This window comes from Mycteria americana, chromosome 2 (genome assembly GCF_035582795.1).
Source record: "Mycteria americana isolate JAX WOST 10 ecotype Jacksonville Zoo and Gardens chromosome 2, USCA_MyAme_1.0, whole genome shotgun sequence".
Classification (NCBI taxonomy): Eukaryota; Metazoa; Chordata; class Aves; order Ciconiiformes; family Ciconiidae; genus Mycteria; species Mycteria americana.
Genome location: NC_134366.1, coordinates 161,318,817 through 161,338,800, shown reverse-complemented (window position 1 = coordinate 161,338,800; position 19,984 = coordinate 161,318,817). Strand labels below are relative to the sequence as shown.

Genomic DNA, 19,984 nt, shown 5'->3' with positions numbered 1-19,984 from the left:
ACCAGCGATATTCCTTTCACTTCACTAAAAGGCATTTCGCTAACCGTGGCATCCACCACTGCAAAATGTCACCAGCCACGTGGCGCAGGGTTGCACTGCTAGGTAGGGTGCAATCTGTAATAATAACCAGAAAATAACAAACCCAGGGAAAAAAATCTGTACTCCGGAGGCTTTGCGAAGCCCATGGTTTCAGCCAGAAGCTGCTTGCAATAGGAGCGGCAGCTGGCAGCTCTTACTTTCTGATCCTGCCTCCGCAGATGGTTCGCTGCACAGACCTCAGCGAGCTGCTCAGCCTTCTGCACCTGCCATTTTTCTTCATCTCTTAAATTTTAATTTTATTTTGTGCTCGCCCTTCCCGCTGTACAAGCCCTGCGCTACCCTGCTCATCCTCATCAGAATGCCCCTCCACAGCAGATGAATATCAGTGTTCCTGTTTCAATAAGATGGAGAAATTGAAGCATGGAAATTAAATTACTAGTCCACAGTCTCAGACCTCTCTGAATCAAAGCAATATCTTTTTGGTTTGTAGAGATGTCCTCTCTCTACAAGATCATTTCTTTCCACCTAGTTCAGAGATAATAATATCTCTGTAACTAATCCCTACGGTTGTTGTGAGAATCCACCGTTCATTGTGTTGAAAATCCGAAGCAGTATAAAATATATTACTGATTAAAGATGATGACAAAGTCACAGTGAAGGTGGAAAATGACAGTTATTTCTCTTAATTTTCAGGTTTTCACCTGCAGCAACACGACATGCCTTAGCTCCCATTCTGTTACTGCTAAAGCGTTTTTCCGGAAGAGCTACGCAGGTGGACGCTGCTCAAGGAGAGGAGACTAAAAGACGAGGTGTTATTCTGAGCAAGGTATGGGCCATCACGAGGAGAATTTTTAGGAGACAGACAGAAGAAATGTATATGATCAAGTAGAAGGAATGGCGGGAGGATTTTCCATTGCTTTGATGTAATTCAAGAACAATGTTTCCGTCATTAAGAAAATCCTTCCTAAGCTTTCCTGCCCTTCCCTGCTGTGTCCCTCAAGGGTTAAGCCACCAACACAGCACTCCACAGATGGGACCGAATTCCAGGGAGCTTGTGTAAGCAGCTGGGGACCCGAGAAATTAGAGGCAATGGTTTCAAAATCAAGGAGGGCTGGGCTGCATCGAAAGGAAGGGATGAGGGAAGAGGTTGGAGCTCTGATCTGTGACTTTTAGATCCCAAACTAGAAATGACCTAGGCTTTCTCCAGATGTCAGCTGGCACTTGGGCCTGCTCAGAGCAGCCTGCTGTCCCTGCGGCCAGGGAGGAGGCCAGTTTTAGCACAAGAGGTTGAGAAAATCAAGCAGCTTGGTGTACGACAGCTAGCAAGCGAACGTGCAGGATCCCCAGCATTAATGTAAATTTGCTTTTGTAGCCAAATGGTGCAAAACTTGGCCTTTAAACCAGACAGATGGTGTTAAACTTGGCTCAGTGTCCAGGACAGAGGTTTGCCTTGTCTACAGTTAAAGTTTTTGCTGGCAGAGCTATGTTTTTTGAGAGTATGAAGAATTCATACCCCTAAACAGCACATCTATGTATAGAAAGACCTTTAATAAGAGGAGTAATAAGTTATTTCACTGGAAATTGAAATTCTTTTTTTTCTTTTTCTCCCTCCCCCTTTAATTCCCAAGTATTTTATCATGGCTAAGTGCTTTCATAGAATAAGAAAGTGTACAGGGAACTTTTATGCACCAGGGGAAGTTTGCCAGTCGAGTTGAACGACGTAGACATGCAAATCCTCTTAGTGGAGACACAGTTTAAAAAGGTGAAGGAGATGTATGTCTAAATGGTCTTCTCATAACAGCAAACTCCTTCTAAAGTAGACAAAACTACTGTTTATTTTGTTATTCCGATAAGCACTAGCCCATGATAAAATACTGAAGTATTAGACTTGAAGTTATTAAGGTTTGGCCTCTAGTTGCTCTGCCACCTGAGAGAACAAATCTTCCCAGAAATCCCAATTAGGAAGGGAAAAAAAAAAGGGGGAAAAAAATCAGGGACCAAGATGAGTTAGGTTCCAAACAGTTTCAGTACGGATGAGATACAGCCTTTCATCGTTTTTGGAAACTTCCCTTTTCCAATTAGAGAATACAGCTGCGTGAATAGTGTCATGTCTGTTCAGCAAGTAGCAGGCACAATGTGCAAGCACTTGTAGCATCAATAGGGACCATTGTTCAGAAAATATTACCATTGAGATATTGTAAATGAGAATAGAATTAACTTCCCATTCATCTTTCACTGTCACACTCTGTTTATTTTACTGTGCTGTCTGAATGAAAGCACAGCCTCTCATGTGCTCGTAGGTCCCATATCACCTAACAAATGTCTGATTGTATTTGCTGCTCTTCCCTTCCTCTCTGCTGAGCTTCTAGCAGGGATTTGGGCATTAATGAAACCCCTCCCTAAATTGTCGTTTTCCTGCCGAGAACGTTGTATAAGGCCTGTTTCTTCTTTATGTTATTCTGTGCAAAGCCCTTTATATCACTCTTCTACTCAAGTAACAAAAGATGCTTGTTCGGCAGCAGAGGAGAATCAAAAGAACATATTCTTTCAGGTAATGGCACACTTCCATTGATCGGTTTTCTCCTGTGAACATTGTGTACTCCAGTTCTTGCTACAAAAGAGAATAAGATATCAGATCCCAGAAGAAGTTAATCACACTAGACTAGCTCCACTCCGTCCTGAATTATGAGTATCATGAAGCAATGTAAGTTGCTGAAACCAATGTTCTTTGATCACTTCATTTCTTTTATAGCCTCAACCTTCCTGCTTTCCCATGGCGTTCTTGCAGACTTAAAGCAGTTTTATCTGTAATGAACAGAGTATCATTCTCCTATTGACAGTAAACATGCATCTCTGTTTTAATTAATTTTAGAGCTGTAGGGTTTACAGTACAGAACTGCAGATACCACAAAGGAGATTGCATGTGTGTGGGGATGAGTGTGTGTGTATGTGATGGAGAGCTGGGAGAGGGCAGGGGATAATTCTGTACTGAGCTACTATGACTTCTGCCTCTAATGCTGCAACTTTTTAAAATTCTCCTGTTTTCATGAGACCTGAATCAAATCCTATTATATAGATGGGAATCTTACAATGGGCGTCAGTGGGAGGTGGATTAGATCCAGGTCACTAAACGGTGTTGATGGACAGTCAACATGGTTGTATCTATCACTTACTCATTTTCCAGCATTTGCTAAAAATAAGGAAGGCACAACTGATATGTTCAGTGGAGTGTGCTCTGCTGACCTGCTGACTGCGAAGAACAAGCTGACTGATGTAGCTAGGAAAGCACAGATCTCTTCTGACCCTATCTTCCCTTCAGCTAACTCGGAACCACAAAATCACAGAACCTCTGGAGGTCTCTAGTCCAACCTCCTGCTCAGAGCAGCGTTAGTGCTACCCCTCCAGGGTATCGACTGCTTCCCCATAGACTCGCTGAGAGTGCACTTTATCCCATCATCCCATTAATAAAGACATTGAACAATACTGTCCCCAATATCAATTCCTGAGATACATCACTAGTAACTGGCTGCCAGTTATTCCAGGCCATGGATCACCAACAATCTAATTTTCTACCCTCCTTATCCACTCATCCAGTCCGTATCTCACCACATGGGCGATTTTAGTAATAAGGTGATCATGGGCAACACAGGGAAACCTTCTGTCTGCAAAGATGTATGCGAGAAAACAATGAGTGTTATGGGCTAGGAAAGCACAGAAAGGGAATTTGCTTTATTTATGATCTTATATTCCCTTCTGCTACACCCATCTGCTGGACAGTGGTGTTCCCTTCAAAGCTTCCTAGGAAGCCAGAGTAGTATTTCAAGAAAATGAGTATGAACCTTGAATTTACTTTTTCTACTGGAGAAAACCTTCTGAGAATAATTCCAAGGATCAGAAGAGAAGTATGAATCCTCTGTGTTTCTCAAACAGTGAGTCTCAACAAAAGCTGACACGCTTTACCCAAACATGTCAATGCACTGAGCCCAAATGCAATGGCAGTTCACCACATATAAAGCTGGGTTTCAAACAGAATCCAAAAGTGGTACAGTGACCAGGACACAGTTTAAATTTGCAGCCTTGAGACACGCTTGAAACCTGAACTCAGACCACCTACAAATGTCTACTGCCTGTGACAGGTAACACTTGAGCCCTCTTAGGAAGGACCTTGTGCTATCTTGTCTCCCGGTATTGCTGCAAGGGCAGATAAGCGCATGGAAATAGGCCTACTAAGCACAACACGGCAGGGCTTATCCTGCTGAAGGAAGGTGAGATTAACAGATGCATTTATAGTCTCCCTCCCTTCCCTAACTCGTCCTTTGAACACACTGAATGGGTTGTCTTAAAAACAATCCCCAAGAAACTCCTGCAGCAAAACAATGTAGACAGAAAATTTTGTCTCGAGTTTGCCACTAAAACTGATCTAAAAGAGCGCAGAGGTGGTGTCTTGCTTCCAGGGTCTTTGACTCTCATCCCAGGGCCTCATTTGGGACTCTGAAATAGTTTACCATGCCAGGACTTCCAGGCCTCCCACAGTGGAGCCAGAAGCCTTGTGTAGCAAGAGCTATGGAATTTAAGTTACAGACATTCAAATTTGTCCTATAGTTACAGCTGCGGTGTAGCTGGTATCAGGGCTGGTATCAGGTGCACTCAGCCATTAGTTCCCTGGGTGGTCCCAGAGCTCCCAGCTCGTCTCTGCAGAGGTGACACAAAGGACTGAACCGAGACAAGGTGACTGCCTCAGCTCCTGGACACCCTCACAGCAAAGCCTTTGCCTAATTCCTGCAGGAGGTGTCCAGGTGGGAATTTTGGGCTGTCCCAGAGATACTCCCAGGCAGCTCCTGCTGTGCCTAGACCATATTATAGGCGCTATTTGGTGTGTCAGTGTGTTAGCATCTGGCCATGCTGGAGACTCCCCCAGGTAGTACCTGCTGCAGAACTCACCAACCTATACATTGCTGAGCTACTTCTAAATACTCAGTAGAAGCTGTTCCTGCAGATGCAGAACTGGTCAGCCTTTTGCACATAGTAAAGCTAGTTAGGAGAGTTAGGAGTTTGCTTATAGTTTAACATAATCTATAGCAGGTTACGACCCCAACCCAGCTGGACTACAGGAACTGAGCAGGACAGCGATCCAGGGAGTCTCACCTGATCCAGCAGAAGACACTGCTGCAAGGACCCTTGCAATAGCTACTCCATTTGCCATGTGGATAGTGAGCCAAACATCCCATCCAAGAGATTTGATTTCCCACGCGAGCATTACCCTATGCCAAGACCCCAGTAAGTTAGGGATTTTCTTAAAGAAACAAACATTGTCCCTGAGACAACAGATGTTGCACATTTGTTGTGCAGATGTGCAAGACTTGAAGCCTTAGAGCTCTACAGTTATCTCCGTCTAGACCTTCTTGTCCAGCACTGCACCAGGGATCGTGGGAGCCCTGCAAATGTCAGTGAGGCATGAACCCTTAGAGCTGCTAGACTATCTGCAGAAGGGCACGTAAAAGTCTGCAAGTCTTGGGTCTTTTGGGGCTGGGGCTGTCTGGTTGTTACAAACTCTGGTGACCATTTACAGCTGTCAGATCTATAAACGTTCATGCTGATTTCACTCCCGCTGCCAGCAGTGGGCCCAGAGAGCTTCCTGGCAGTGAAAGGAATTTGAATACAGTATTGTATGAACAAAATGTTAAAAAAAAAAGATCCTTCCACCAAATAATGTTTTTCAGTAAGCTGTAGCTGCTACCCTCAGATAGGGCAGGGAAAAGCTGTGAAAGACTAGCAGGAGACAGACTTTTGACTGCTGTCTAACAAGTGGATCTCCATTCAGCAGTGTGTGGTGCACGTCCTCACACAAGACCTTCTCCAGGTCTTTACACCATGCTCCAGGACTCACCCTCCACTGCCCTGGGTCAGTGGTACCGAGCACCACGTGGGGCCCTCCGTGGGGCTGGAGCTGTTTTGCTGGGCTGCTCCCAGCTCTCCTGGTCGCACTTCCCTACTTTTATCCTATCCCAGCCTTAAAACAACATTAAAGAGTGGATCAAAAAAACCCCCATTCCCATAGGCTCAAAACAGCACTATCTTCAGGAATTTTGTATTCTCTGGCCAAACATACACTCCAATTATACAAGCTTATCACTGCTATCACGAATGCATTTTTACTCTTATAGTAAATGCACAGCAATCATGCTTGTATTGTTTATGTTTTAATAATGGATTGCCACCCAGAAAAAAATGAGAAACACTGCTGTAGGCAACTGGGAAGTGGTCCAGAGCTACCCTCCTGTGTGTTCTTGGTGCTGGATTTCAGAGGCTCATGCTTATTTGTCTCAGTTCAAATCTAGTAAGAAAGTTATTCTGCATTTGCATTAGCATGAAGGAGGATATTCTGCTAAAATCACCCCCTGCTCCCCCATGTGTTTTGTCTCATTACATGTGGTAGGACCAGATTCCCAGAGGAAGTGTACTTGGCTAAATAACTGTAGTGACTATCCCACCTGTTGTTAAACACATTGTGCAGTTTCTAATACTACTCTCATTTTAACAACCTAATTTTGATTTATACTGTATAAATACTAAATAAAAACCCAATACTTCAAAAACCACCCAACCTTTGAAACAGTTTTCCATTTTAACAGTGTGTTTCAGCACAGTTTAACTAATACCACCTACCGAAAGACCAAACTTCTTATAAAAAGATGCAAAAAATTCACCTTCACCATGACCCTAATTGTAAAAAGGATTCAGCCTATTCCACCCTGCCAGAAAATTATTCAATATGTTCCATGCTAAATACGATTTTTAATTCTGGAGGGGGGGCAGGATTAAATATATAAAGATACATCTGGTTAGTATGTTACATATATTAGTCATGTACCAGGAAGCTCCTACCACCAAGAGCTTCAAATCTAGGTAGACCCTTTGGGCAGAAGCAGTGACAGTGGCAGCAGCGACGGGTACAAGGGATGGACAGGATAGGATAGGATAGGACAGGATAGGATAGGGTAAGGTAGGGTAGGACAGGACAGGACAACCTGTTCCCTTATCACATAACCAACAGTGTGCACAGTGCAGAAAAACTAATGGGGATGTGGTTTGGCAGTGCTGGGTGGTGAGGAAGAGATTACATCTAGAGGTTCCTGCATCCTCTGCGACTTTCTCACCTTTTAATTCCACCCTGACTATTGTGAAATGTCATTATCTAGCCCATATGATAGTTTCCATCAAAGAAAGTCAAAGTACTTTATAAAGAAAGTCAGTATTATTGTGCCATTAATGGATAGGGAACTAGGACACAAGGCAAGGATTTGTCCATGGCCACGCAGTTGGACAGTGGCTTTCAGAGCCTGCAGGCCAAGGCTTATACACAAGAAAACACAGACATAAAGAAAAAAAACCAACAAAACAACAAAAACCCCCAAACCACAACAAAAAAAGCCCCCCCAAAACCTAACAACAGCTATTCCATTTGGTGAATTTGCTTGAGGAATCATCTAGGCAGACGGGAAAAGTGCTAAAACATCTTTCCTAGGACCCACCGTGAAACAGGTGGGATTAACAAAGGATGCTTTAATGTCACATAACCAATGTCACTTAGATTTCAGTGTCAAATACCTTCACAACTTTTCAAAATGGCATTTAAAGCAACTTTGTCTGTCATTGGTAAACACGGTCTTTTTACGTCCAATAAAATATCTGATTTAACAAAGAACTGCGGGTCCATTTTACAGTCTTAGCGATGAATGGATCTGCTGTGTATAAAGGATGTGCTCCTGCCCTGCTTCACACACCTTCCTTGGCTTGCTTGGGTCTGGCCCTACTTTTCTTTCAGATGATTCCTGCCCATGGAAAGCTAACTCAGACTGACTACACTAAAATAAGAACACATTTTCAGTGTTTCCCTGCTACACTTGTCTTATAATTTGATCTGGGCAAATAAGCACATTGTCGTAATTGCCCCGAATGTGATAGTTCCCATCTTAATTAACCATAGGCACTTTATGTCTTGTTTCTGGAGCACATGAGAAACAACCAAGAAACAAAAATATACTGAAGCTGATTCTCTTTTTGCTGAGATCAATCTTCCATTGCCTTCCCTGGACTTACACCTGATCTACAATGCTGTGAGAAGAGAACTAGCGCAGGTATCATCTGAAGCAAGAGGAGGAACTGAGTCTTTGCAGAGCTCAAAAGTGAAACAAAATGAATATGGCAGTGCCACACACACACACAAAATATATAATAATATTATAGAAGATGTGAAGGTGAACACTATTATTCCCCGTGTTTCAGTGATAGCTTTATACTGTTCCATTCCTCGGTGGAGCAGGCTTTCTGCCTATCCACGCATCTCCTGTGCAGCACAAGGCGTTTGGGAAACCCACTACTTCCCCTCTGATGCAGTTCTGCCGTGCGATGGGAGGGAGCAAGATCCCAGTTGCTGGTCTGTGGTTCATGTTCATTGCTATGGTGCAGAGCTCAGAGGGGCTGCCTCACCTCGTTGCCCTCTCTTGTGATGGAGATGAGGGAGCAAGGCGCTTCTGAAGCACAGGGAATCGGGACATCCCTCCTGCTTGGAATATCAAGTTGCTGCTCCTATGAGGACAGGTAGGTGGGGGAGCCTTGCTAAGGTCCTGGAGGATTCCTAGGGAGCCCTTCTCCTCTGGCGACCAGCAGGACCATGCTACCTCCATCGCTTGGGCTGGGGGCTGCTCTTGGGAGACAAACTTGTGCTGAAGTCATAGGTGAGCTCAGCATCATCTTTGCAGGACCAATCTTGGAGAATTACCTGTTTCCAAATTACAAATTCCTCTCTTCATTTCCCTTCTGTCCTAGCAGACCATCTCTGTTTTCCACCACTCTAACACATTGATTTATGGCCCTGGGAGTGGCACGGAAAGGGGGAAGATGACCTTAGTTCACTTGTGCCAGGGTACAGCTGGAGCTCAAGGCTACAGAAGGAGCAAACTAGCTTTTCTAGCTGAACCACTTTGCACAAAGGAAGCAAACACTTCTGGCACCTGCACAGCAGCACAGCCTCTCTCCTGCTGTGGGGCAGCAGGCTGCAGGCACAGATGTCTGGGGACAGATGAGCAGCAAATACAGCAGGAGATCCCAGGACAGGAAAAGCCCAAAGACCTCGTGGACAGTGTGCTTCCCAGGTGCCATAGCATGAGTGGGGTGACAGGCAGGGCACCTCCAAGTGACTCTTGCAGTAATGCACAGGATTTGACAGGTTGAGGACATGGGCATGAAGTCTTTGGGCTGTGGGGTCAGAACCACGTGGCTGTAACACAAGACATATCACACCTCTGCAGCATTAAAAAAATAGGTTAAGACCAGGAAAGAACAAGATGGTAAAAATGCTCTGGTTGCTTTGACACCCAACCAGATTAAAGTGTTTCTGATGAAAAGGACAACCAGGGCTGAAAAATGTTGGATGAAATCTGGAGTTCCACCACATTTTTCCTCATTATTTATTATATGTTCAAGAGTTAACTGCAATGCAAACCTCTGACCTTGGCATTTAAAACATCTTGGGCTTAGCTTAAGGAGTGGGGGGAGATTGGTATGCAAGAGGTAAAAAACTAATTCAGGAAACTGCAAAGTGACAGGATCAAAGTAACTTGGAATGAAAAAGTTAAGAAACTAATGCACTGAAAGAGATCTGCAGAGCAAGTGCAGGACACCAAGACAGGAAAAACTCTACTTTGCTATAGTGCCAACGCTGTAGTTATGAACCTTTTTTTTCAGAGTTTGTTGGGTTTAGTTCTTTCATAAAATTGCTGGAAGCCAAGGCAGAAGTTTCTAGGGTTCTGAGCTTGATCCTGTCTATTTTAAAGTCATTTTAACGGTAGCAGGAACTAGCCCCAGATCTGTGCACACAAGAAACCTGAATGCTTCCTGGCACCCGGTTCCGCATTCACTTGCGCCAGAATTGTATTTGCAAAAAGCAAACATGTTCATTTGCAGCCTGGCCCATAACTCCCCGGCTGTGGGAACATTTTCTCAGTTTGCCTAGCTAGCGTGTGACTTGGGTAGGTGCACATCCAGATTTCACACACATACTTCTTTCATGTACACACAAGTAGATTCCTGCTTTGAAAAACTGAATGCATAAAGCGTTTGCTGGCAAACAGCTACGCATTAATTTTATTTTTAAATGCCATGATGTGCGTAAAAACCTGGATAGCTTCAAATTAGGAAAAGAAAAACAATGCTTTCATAGTTTTGAAAATAAGCCATAATGCAACCTCCAGATTATGAAGATCTTCAGGCGTTCTTGACATCTTCATAACCCCACCAGCGCCAATGAATAATGATTGCTGAATGCTGATGTTAAAGCCAACAGGCCCGCTCAACACTGAGGAAGGGGTGGATTGCGCAGGGGGATTAGGCGGGTTGCCAGCCCCCCACCAGCAATGCCTTTTCAAGGCGTGACGCCGGTCAAGTGAGAGGTCCCACTGCCATCAACAGGGACATCTGCATCAGGGTTGGAGCCTGCCCTGCTGCATCCCAGCACACATAGACATAGGAGGGGCTCCCCACAGGGGAATGAATGGGGTTAGTTCAGGCACGTTCCTCAGAAAGACTTACTTAAACTTGGCTGCTGCAGTGTTTGGGATCACTGGAGGAACTGGACTCCCTTCCAGCTCTCTCATTACTTGTCGGGTTTCCAGCACTGGGCTTCCGACGCTGGACTTCCTTCCTGTCTAGATCCATCTGCTGAGCTGGTTGGTGTCACGGTAACAAGATGGGAACGTCATTATGCAGACCTGATTTTGTCTAACCTCCGTCATCTGAAACATGTTCAAGGATCACAACTCTGTTTCCAATTTAAAGGAATTTCAGATGAGCTGGCTTTGAGCGATCATTGCTACACTGACACCGCAAAAAGGAAGAACAGCAGCACTAGAGGGTTTGAGTGTCTCCCAAAAGTCCTTCAAAAATTATATCTCTGCTATAGAATAGCACAGTCATAAAGAAGCCACAGCTATAGAAAGGCTCTCTTGTGTCCTTACCTTCTCTGCCTGGAAGCAGGGTAGGAGCTGTGTTCCCTGCACTGCTGTCTGAGTAGCGAGCTTGTATATGTGGCCTTGCAATGCTTTTGCTGTCAGGAGGCCAGTTTATTTACATAAGAGGTGAACGCTGACCCCTTTGCCTGAAAACAGGAGAAAAAAAGCCAAGAACAGGCAGTGTCCCGACTCTCTCTCCAGTAGCTCCTCTAGTCAAGCTGAGCCTGAAGAACCTCCTCAGCGTCACCCTCACAACCCTTTCTGCATTGCTTTCCCCGTCTTTTCGTTCTCATGTGCATGCACAGACCACAAACCCCTTCCCCTTGCTTGGGCACCCAGGCAGTTCCTCAGACATCACTGCTGCGCTTCTGACCTGGGCGTACCTGGGTGCTCCTTGTCCCGGGAGGCAGTTTCTGTGTTTTCCAACCCCCTCACTTCTTCCAGTTCATTGAATCACTTCTTCCGTTTAGCCCCTTGACTTTAGTTGAGCCCACAGTCCCCCGAAGATCAAAGACCTATTCAACAGCAGCTATTAGCATTATCTTGCCTAACAATTTGTTTATACAGCACAAGTGAAAGGGGCCCTAATCTAGTTCAGGCTTTTACATGCTGCTAAAATACAAATGGTACAAGATGATTATTTGACTTTTGGACCCTGTCTTTTGGATCCTGTTTGAAAGGGTCCACTTTTCACAGCAGACCCTTTCAGAAGGGCAAGTGATGGAGGGAGACTTTTGCTAAGCTTTGTCTGCGCTGAAAGCCTTTCTAGCGGCTAGAGACGGGACCTTGGAAGTGCGGAGTGATCTGCCCATCCCACTGCACATCCTGGCTTCCTTGCAAGTAGTCACACCGAACACTGCAATTGCAGTGTGGGTGTTTACAGATTGTGTCAGAAACATCACTGTCAGGAGAAGCTTGTAGCTGAAATTAGGAGTTTGCACTCTGCCATGCACTGGAAACCACCAGGGACCAGCGACTGACTTTGGAGTAACAGTTTTCTCTGTTGCAAACCTAAGCGTTCAATAGCTGCACGCCCGATTAAACACCTGCTTTTATCTTCTCTTCCTGCTCCTGCTGCATGAACCTGTATTTCAGAAACTACCCTTGCAGGTGTGATTAGCAGACCTGAGGCAGGGCTGAGGATGGTAATGTTGGCAGAGGTACCAGTGGAGAAGTCTCAAGGCACCTTTTCTCTCTTGCCCTTAGTTCAGCAGCCAGAAGTTGCTCTTGGGGTACACAAAGACTCGGGGTACACAAAGACTCAGGGTACACAAACACAATTACGAGCCTGCACTCCTCGGACAGGGAAGCACAGACATCAGGTATCAATCACCCTGTCTCCAGGCAGGGAGATGATCTGGGAGACTGTTCGCCTTGGGCCTGTGCCTTAGCATCTCTTACACTATCTTCTTTTCACTTTTATTTTCAAGATTAAAACGCCACTTCTGTTTTCTTACAGCTCCAAGGTGGGGAGGAGGGGAGAGGAGGAGGCAATGAAGACTGCTATAAAGACTTTTTCATACCAGGGACCAATATATTGGATGCTGGCCCTGGGAAACTTTGTTATTTACCTCTGCTGGAATGGGAAAGGAAAATAGCTGGAACAAGCACAGCTCTCAGATACACGCGGTGCAATTGTCTATACAAGGCAGTTCCATGGGAACCCCACCGGAGAACCAGACACACTCAGCAAACACGGCCGGGCGCACAGTGTGCTGAAGGAGAAGTGTGAAGCATTAAACATTTCCTTTCCTTTCTCTATTACCTTTTCACAACAGGACAGAAACCATCCGAATATTTTTTCCTTGTAAATTTTCTGAAATGACTTTAAAAAAATACTTAGAGACACATTTCCATTAGCAGCAGCATCGATTCTTTACTAATTCATGACATATGAAATAATTGGTAAGAGCTGATCTCTTGGGAAACAGAGATGCCTGATTTTATAACTCGGCCTGGCCACTTGGGCTCGGAGCTACACAGGAATGTGAGTGCTATGACAGCCGGCATTGCAACACCTGATTTTTGCATGCCTGTCCTTTCCTCCCCATCCTTCTCTGAAGCTGCTAGAACCGAACAAGCACACTCATTCACTATGCCTGGCACCTGGGAATGGGATTTAAAAAAACCATCAACCCAAACATCCAGGGTGTTGTAAATGAGCTACCTAAATTAGCCGGTGAGAAAAGCTGGAGAAAAGGGTGTGCTACAGCCTCATCCTGTCTAGGGCTTAGGTGCCTTGTTCAGGTTTAGCGGGACATGTTTCTTTTCACTCTGGATTCACAGCCCTGAAAACTTAATTATAGCTTTTCACCTTGCATTAATTAACATGAGAAATGAAGAGATGTATCTTCAGTCTGCTTTTTCTCCACCCACCCGTTATCCTTGAATAACCTATCGCCTTGTGGGTTCCTGCTCTCCCTAGGTGCGGGGTTGCATTCCTACCAGGGAGGAGGGACCCGCACGCAGCTTGGGTGAGGCTGCAGATGAAGGAGGGTTGAGGCCTCCTTCTGCTGTCTTTTGGAGGGAAGGCGATGTGTTTTGTGTAGCCCAGTGCGAGGGGCATGGCCTGAGAGACCCTGCTAAAGCAAGGTAAGCTTGTCGAGGGACAATCCCGTGTGTAGGTTGCACCCACGCAGAGGAGGTGAGGCCCTAGTTGCCCAGCCCACGCTAACCTGGGGCGCTTGTGTGTCCCTGGGAGCAAAACCCTGGTGCCAGAAATTAATGGCCTCACTTCAGAGAGGAGCAAGATGCTGCATTTAGGGACCCACACAACTCACATGGCCAGAATGAATGGGACTAATAACCTCCCTGCCCACCCCAACCTCCCCAAAGTGTTGCTCCCACATACACCAAATGGTCCAGAACTGCTGGAGTTTTCAGCCCAGCTTAAGAAGAAGCCAGAGCTGCTCTGCAAGGAGCAGAAACAAAGGCAGTCCAGGAGGTGCTTGGTGTCTGTAGAGTCACATCGCTGTGGGGCAGCACCCCCATCTCCAAGCCGGCAATGTGAAAGCTTTGTCCTCTCTGCTGCCTGAGCTGGAGCCTCGAGCCCCTCATCAGGCACCAAACCGCTTCCTAGGAGGAAAGTGAGCATGGGAAAAACTGCAAAATGGGCAATGTGGCCTCCATGGGCCTTAAGAATTTGTAACCAAAGGGCAAAGAAAACAATTTCAAAATGTGCAAAAGTATCCATGACAATCACTTACCACCTTCATCCTACAAAGCCATGAAACAACTTGGATTCTACTTTCGTGCCGTTGAAATTTTGTGCCACCTATTAGTTTTACTCCACTTTATGAAAAAGTCTCTGGGAAAAACAAAAGTTGCATTTTCGTTAACGCTTCTCCGCCGCTGACCTCCTTCACCTCCCTGCTACCCCCTGGCAGCGCAGGCGGCAGCTGCCGGGGGCTGACACCGCCGCGGCCAGCGGGTCCCTTCCGCGCTAAATGCCGTCACAGCCCCCGCGCCAAGAGAGCCGCGACTCGGCGAGGACGTGTCCCCGCGGTGTGCCCGTGGGAGGGCGGGACACCCCCGGCCGCACACGCACACGCATATACACACACGCACACACGCACACGCACATATACACACACACACAGACGCACACACACACACGCACACACACGCGCGCACACACACACGCGCACACACACACGCGCGCGCACACACGCGCGCGCGCACACACCCCCACACCCCCCCCCCACACCCCCCCACACCCACACGCGCACAGAGGCGCGGCGGCAGCGGGCGGTGCCGCCAGGTGCGCCCGCCCCGGCGCGGCCCCGGGGGCGGCCGCGGCTCCTCGCCCCACCCCGCCGCGCCGGGAGCTCGCCGCCCCCCGGCTGAAGTCCGGTGCCGCCGCGCCGTGCCGCGCCGCGCCGTGCCGTGCCGTGCCGTGCCGTGCCGGGGGTGCCGTCACGCGGCGCTTCCAGCATGCTGCTAAGATGGCGGTAGCGGCGGCGGGCGGCGGCGGGGGCGGCCGGGCGCAGCGCAGCGGCTGGCTGGAAGTTTTGGTGCGGGAGCGCTGGCACAAAGTGCTGGCCAACTTGGGCGGCGAGGCGCTGGTGCTGAGCGGCGAGGAGCGCCCCGACGGCGCGGCCCACAACGGGCTGGGCGGCGATGGGGCGGCGTGCCGCGGGGCCGAGGGCGGCGGGGGCACGGCGGCGGTGCGCACCGCCTTCACCGACCCCCCCGAGCAGGTGCCCGAGGCCGTCTCCAACAAGAAGCGGTGCGTGAAGGTGCTGAAGCAGGAGCTGGGCGGGCTGGGCATCAGCATCAAGGGGGGCAAGGAGAACAAGATGCCCATCCTCATCAGCAAGATCTTCAAGGGGCTGGCGGCCGACCAGACCCAGGCTCTCTACGTGGGCGATGCCATCCTGGCCGTCAACGGCACCGACCTGCGGGATGCCACCCACGACGAGGCGGTGCAGGCGCTCAAGCGGGCCGGCAAGGAGGTGCTGCTGGAAGGTAGGGGCCGGGGGCCGGGGCGAGGGACTGGGCACAGCCCGGCCGCCAGCACGCCCCGGGGCGGGAGGCTTTGGGGCAGGTCGGCTCGGCTGCCAAAGAGGCGGCGGAGCCGAGCCGGGGGGTGAAGAGCTGCCCCCGCGCTTCTCCTGCCGCTCCTCGGGGCGTCTTTCCAGCGGGGAGAGTTTGTTTCCCCCCACCCCGAGCCGCGCCGGGACTCCCGACGGCGTGCGGGAAGGACGCAGCCCCCCGGGAAGGGACGGGCGGGCTGCCGGGGAGCTGGGCTTGAACTTCCCGCCCGCCTGTCAGCCGCCGGGGCCCCCGCAGCCCCGTCCGTGCGCGGCCGCCGGGGCCCCCGCAGCCCCGTCTCGTCTCGGCGGCGGGTCGGTGCCAGGCTGAGGGCTGACGGGGGAGCCGGGCCGGCCCCCGCCGCGGCGAGGGATCTTCAGGATCTGCCGCCTGGAAGTTTTCGCGGCTTTTCAGCCCAAGAAGGGTGGGGGGAGTTGGGTGCCGGGAGAGGAGGGGTTAAAGGAGTAAAGAAGCCCCCTCGGGCCGTAAGCGAAGGGCTTGGGGGACTTCTTCCGAGCCAGCTCGAAATGCCCGAAACCTCCCGCTGTCCAGTTCTTCCTTGCCCCCTTCCACCACCCCACTCCCGACTAGGGAAGAGGGGGAAAAGAGGCTTGAATGAAGCGGGCGGTGTGTCACGGGCACATTAACCATCCCTGCGAAGCAGCGGCTTTCCTTTCTTTTCCCAAGGGTGACCGAAACGGGTTTGTAAGAAGTAGCCTTAGAACCGAGCCCGGAGTAAGGAGCAGAGGTTGGTGTGCCAGGAGGAGGCGTGGAGGGAGGGTGTCCCCCCAGAACGGGTGGGATATTGGGGAGGGCGTAAGCAGAAGCAGAGCCAGCTTCCCCAGGACAGCGAGTTCATGAGGAGAGAGGCGTTCGCAGGCATTTAATCCTTGTCTTCTCACAAGGACTAATTTACTTGCTCCACCTGAGAGAATGAACAGCTTCAGAAATGCCCTTGGCGCATTTGATAAAGTGATTACATGTTTGCCTAGAAGTTCATTTAACTGGAGGTCAGTGGCATTTGAGGCATGCTGCTGCGCTCTCTTCCCCTGTGCCATTGCCTTCCTCCGAGCCACGGGCGCTCCCACCTCGCTGTGCCTGTAGCCCTTTTGGTACCGCACATTTTTTCACGTGTGTCTTTTTGGTGCTTATTCTGAGGAGCAAAAGAGGTGCAGCTGAGGATCAGCCGTGAACAACCAACTATGGCATAAAGTTATGGAAAAAGTTTAAAGGGGAGGGAAGCTGAGAAAGTGTCATCCGCAGCAGCGTATGCTGAGAAACTGTTTGTTGTCCACACGACAGTGAAAACTGCGAAGGAGTTAGTGCCCCCTGAGGATTTAAGAAGCTGAGGGCAATTGCGTCTCCCCTCCCCGCATGCCCCGTGCTGCTCGCGGGACCGAAGTGCGTCTCGTCCTCCCTCGCTGCAGCCGAACCGCTTACAAAGATACCTGTGAAGTCTTAATACGAACTTCTCTTTGAGGTCTGAATTGAGGCTGTTGCATCTGAATTCTGTCACTGGTTTGTTTACGCAGTTTAAGGGCTTCCTGGGGTGCAGGCCAGGCAACGGCTGACCGTTGGTGTGAACTAATGAGTAATGTATATAGTGCTTGCAACAGTCTCCCTCCCTCTGTGTAGTGCCTGCAGTAACAGCACCTGAACGTGCTGCTGCTGTACGAGTCTTAAAAAACCCTCAGTTTTCTTCCCGGTAGGAGCAAAGATGAAGCTGTTTCAGCGTGGAGTCTTAGCACCCTCCTTCTCTCCACTCCTTTTGTCGTCGCACCTATTTTCTTGCATTTCTTTGCTCCGTGAAGGCTGATGTGTCTCAGTGGTTGTTTCTGTGATTGAATTTGTAATTTGTAAATCGAGAGCATATTTCAGTAGTCATCCCTATGTAGAGTTAAAATATTCTGACACTGAACTCAGTATTTTGTCCTGCCTTTCTCTCGCTATTTCAGCGGAGTAACCAAAGTAAGAGTTGGCCGCAGCATTGCCCCGGGAAGCGCTACTCCTTCAGTGGGGAACCTCTCTACGTGAACAGCTTGTATAAACAGGCAGTTTAAAACAATTCTCTGCGATTCAATTTCCCACTTGGAGCTCTTTCTTCAGTAGCAGTCTAAAACGGTCTTTTTATTACTAAAGGAAGGAAAATCCAAAAGTTTTTTTCCCCTTTAAAGTATAGAAGGGAGAGCCTTGATTTTCCTTTCCTTCCAGACAATAGGAATTTACCATTTCCTGACTTCTTAGAGAGTTATGTATTGCAAATAATGCCAGGGCAGGGCAAGACCCCTGCGCAGCTACTCTCTGGGATCTTTCTCCAATTAACAGAGCAATGCCAGCATGTGTTTCCAGGGTCAAAAAGTAACATTTACATTTTCAGGGAGATTCTGAGACTTGCTTGTGACTTCCAGACCAGGAAAGCTGAATTTGCAAAGGCACAGCAAGGTGCGACGCACGAGGGGCATATTTCATGGTGCAGCAGGGCTCTGGGTATTGCCCAATGCGTTGTGCGTTCCTGGAAAGGGTGTTATGGTTGAGTATTTCCTAGAGGTTATCGGCAGTGAAGATGTGGTCAGTATGGCTCAATACACCCAACATCAGAGTGCTGGAGCCTGTCTGTTATAAAGTGTCCTTCCTAAAATTGCTTGCTCAGTGAGATGAGGCATTTACCAGCTCAGCACTAAACTGCAGTCTCTCCTGCATTCCTGTGCGGGGAGGAAGGGAGCGGAAAATCCCTTGTCAGCCCCCTGCACCGCGTGTGGGCGGCAGGGCTGGCACTGGGGTGGGTGGCAGGAGGACGAAGGTCTGCGAAGAGGGGAAGGGATGGGGCAATGCTTCGTTTTAACACGTTGATCATTGACTCTGAGCTGGCAGAAATGGAAAATATTTGCTGAAGGGTTAGGGGTGGCATAGCTTTAGTAGCTGTGCTGGTGTGGGGTGGCACAGCTGTAAAGCCCAGTGGGATAGGTCCTACCCTAACAAGTTTAATACGCATCCTGGGTTGTTCTGTCCTCTCATTTTCCACTCTGAAGGACATCGATCTGTCGCAGTCCAGCTACTAAGCTAAAGTTGTATAAATCAGTTCCTTCATACAGGTCTGATCTGTGGGGTTGGCCAGGGTGCCTTGAAAGAAGGTAGGATTTGATAAATGTAAGGGAAATAAGGCAACCAGCGACACTGCCATAGGAGGAGCTGTAAGGAAGAAGGTTCAAGAGGAGAGGGAGGTGATGGTGAGGAAGGACTTGAGCCCTAAGAAATCGTGCTCACTCCTCATCTGCAGGGATGGACCTCTTCTGCCTGCAGGGTTTAATTTCCTGTGAGCTTTCCGTCACAGCTTGGGCATGGGTGCAGGGGAGCGAAGCAGCCAGCGAGCAGGGCCGGGGTAAGCGCTAGTGTTGGGCTTTTCAGCCCTGGATGGCTTCTCAGGTGTTCAGTACATCAGGACGGAGCTTCTTGCCAGCGTTCAGGAGCGCAAAGAATTTCTCTACATGAGAGACGAGACAGCCTCCTTGTACAGTGCACATTTGCAGGCGTGGAAGGCAGCTAAAATTATCATGACAGCCATTGTTTGTACATATAATTTCCCTGCGGTTCTGTTAAATTGGGTCTTCTTAAATAAGCACTTTGGAAAATCAAGCAGCCCCTCTTGTGCCGTGTGAAGCACATTACATTCAAGTGACTCTCAAGACACAAAAGGTGTTTGTTTTCATCAAAGCATCCTAGATGAGAGCAGTCCCTTGGCATGCTCTGTAACCTGGTTGTGCTTTACTCGTATTCTCTGTGTTTGGTGAAAAAATGAAAAATTGAAGTAGCTTGCACTCATGTCAGACAGGACCCCTCTGCATGATGCTGTATTTGGATGTGGAGAAAATAAAAACACATCAGTGTGTTTTTTGCTAGCTGGCTTCAGGGTATTTTTTTAGATTGCATCACTTCCTAACTTGTTAAATGTGTGCAGACGAGCTTGTGATGATGACGGTGGCAGGTACGCAGTGGGAGAAGAAGCGTCTTCTTAGTGTTGCTAGTTTCTTACTGGTTTTGAGTGATTCCCAGTTAAGCTAAAGCAATTGCAAGGTAGGGGTTACAGCTCCCTTGAGAAGTGGCTCTCGCAGTCTCTCTGGGTTTGCAGAAAATTCCCACAGAGAGGCAGCCCCCTGCATAGTGAATTTTAGCATATGGACAGTATATGATAGTAATTTTCTGTAGCCCTCTTGGGAGTAATGCACAGCTTTAAAGCAATGTAAGAGTAAGCATGGTGCAGTCTGTACCATAGTAACATGCATTATTTCCCAAACAATATTTCTGTAAGAATTGTAAGTATTCTCTCCTTCCTACCCTTTTAAAATTTTCTTTGGCTGAAGCAAAGCAATTCAGTCTGTGTGAATTACATGTTGAAATAGTGTAAA

General features: G+C 48.4%; 1 protein-coding gene across 1 annotated transcript in view; it reads left to right on the top strand.

The window, feature by feature from the left end:
• Window positions 1–14,956: 14,956 nt before the first annotated feature.
• The window catches only part of SNTB1 (syntrophin beta 1), a 115,589-nt gene continuing 110,561 nt past the window's right edge, over window positions 14,957–19,984 (top strand). Inside the window, exon 1 of the mRNA XM_075495204.1 lies at window positions 14,957–15,515. Coding sequence (XP_075351319.1) covers window positions 14,993–15,515 — 523 coding nt within the window. The 5' untranslated portion in view covers window positions 14,957–14,992. The remainder of the gene's footprint in view (window positions 15,516–19,984) is intronic.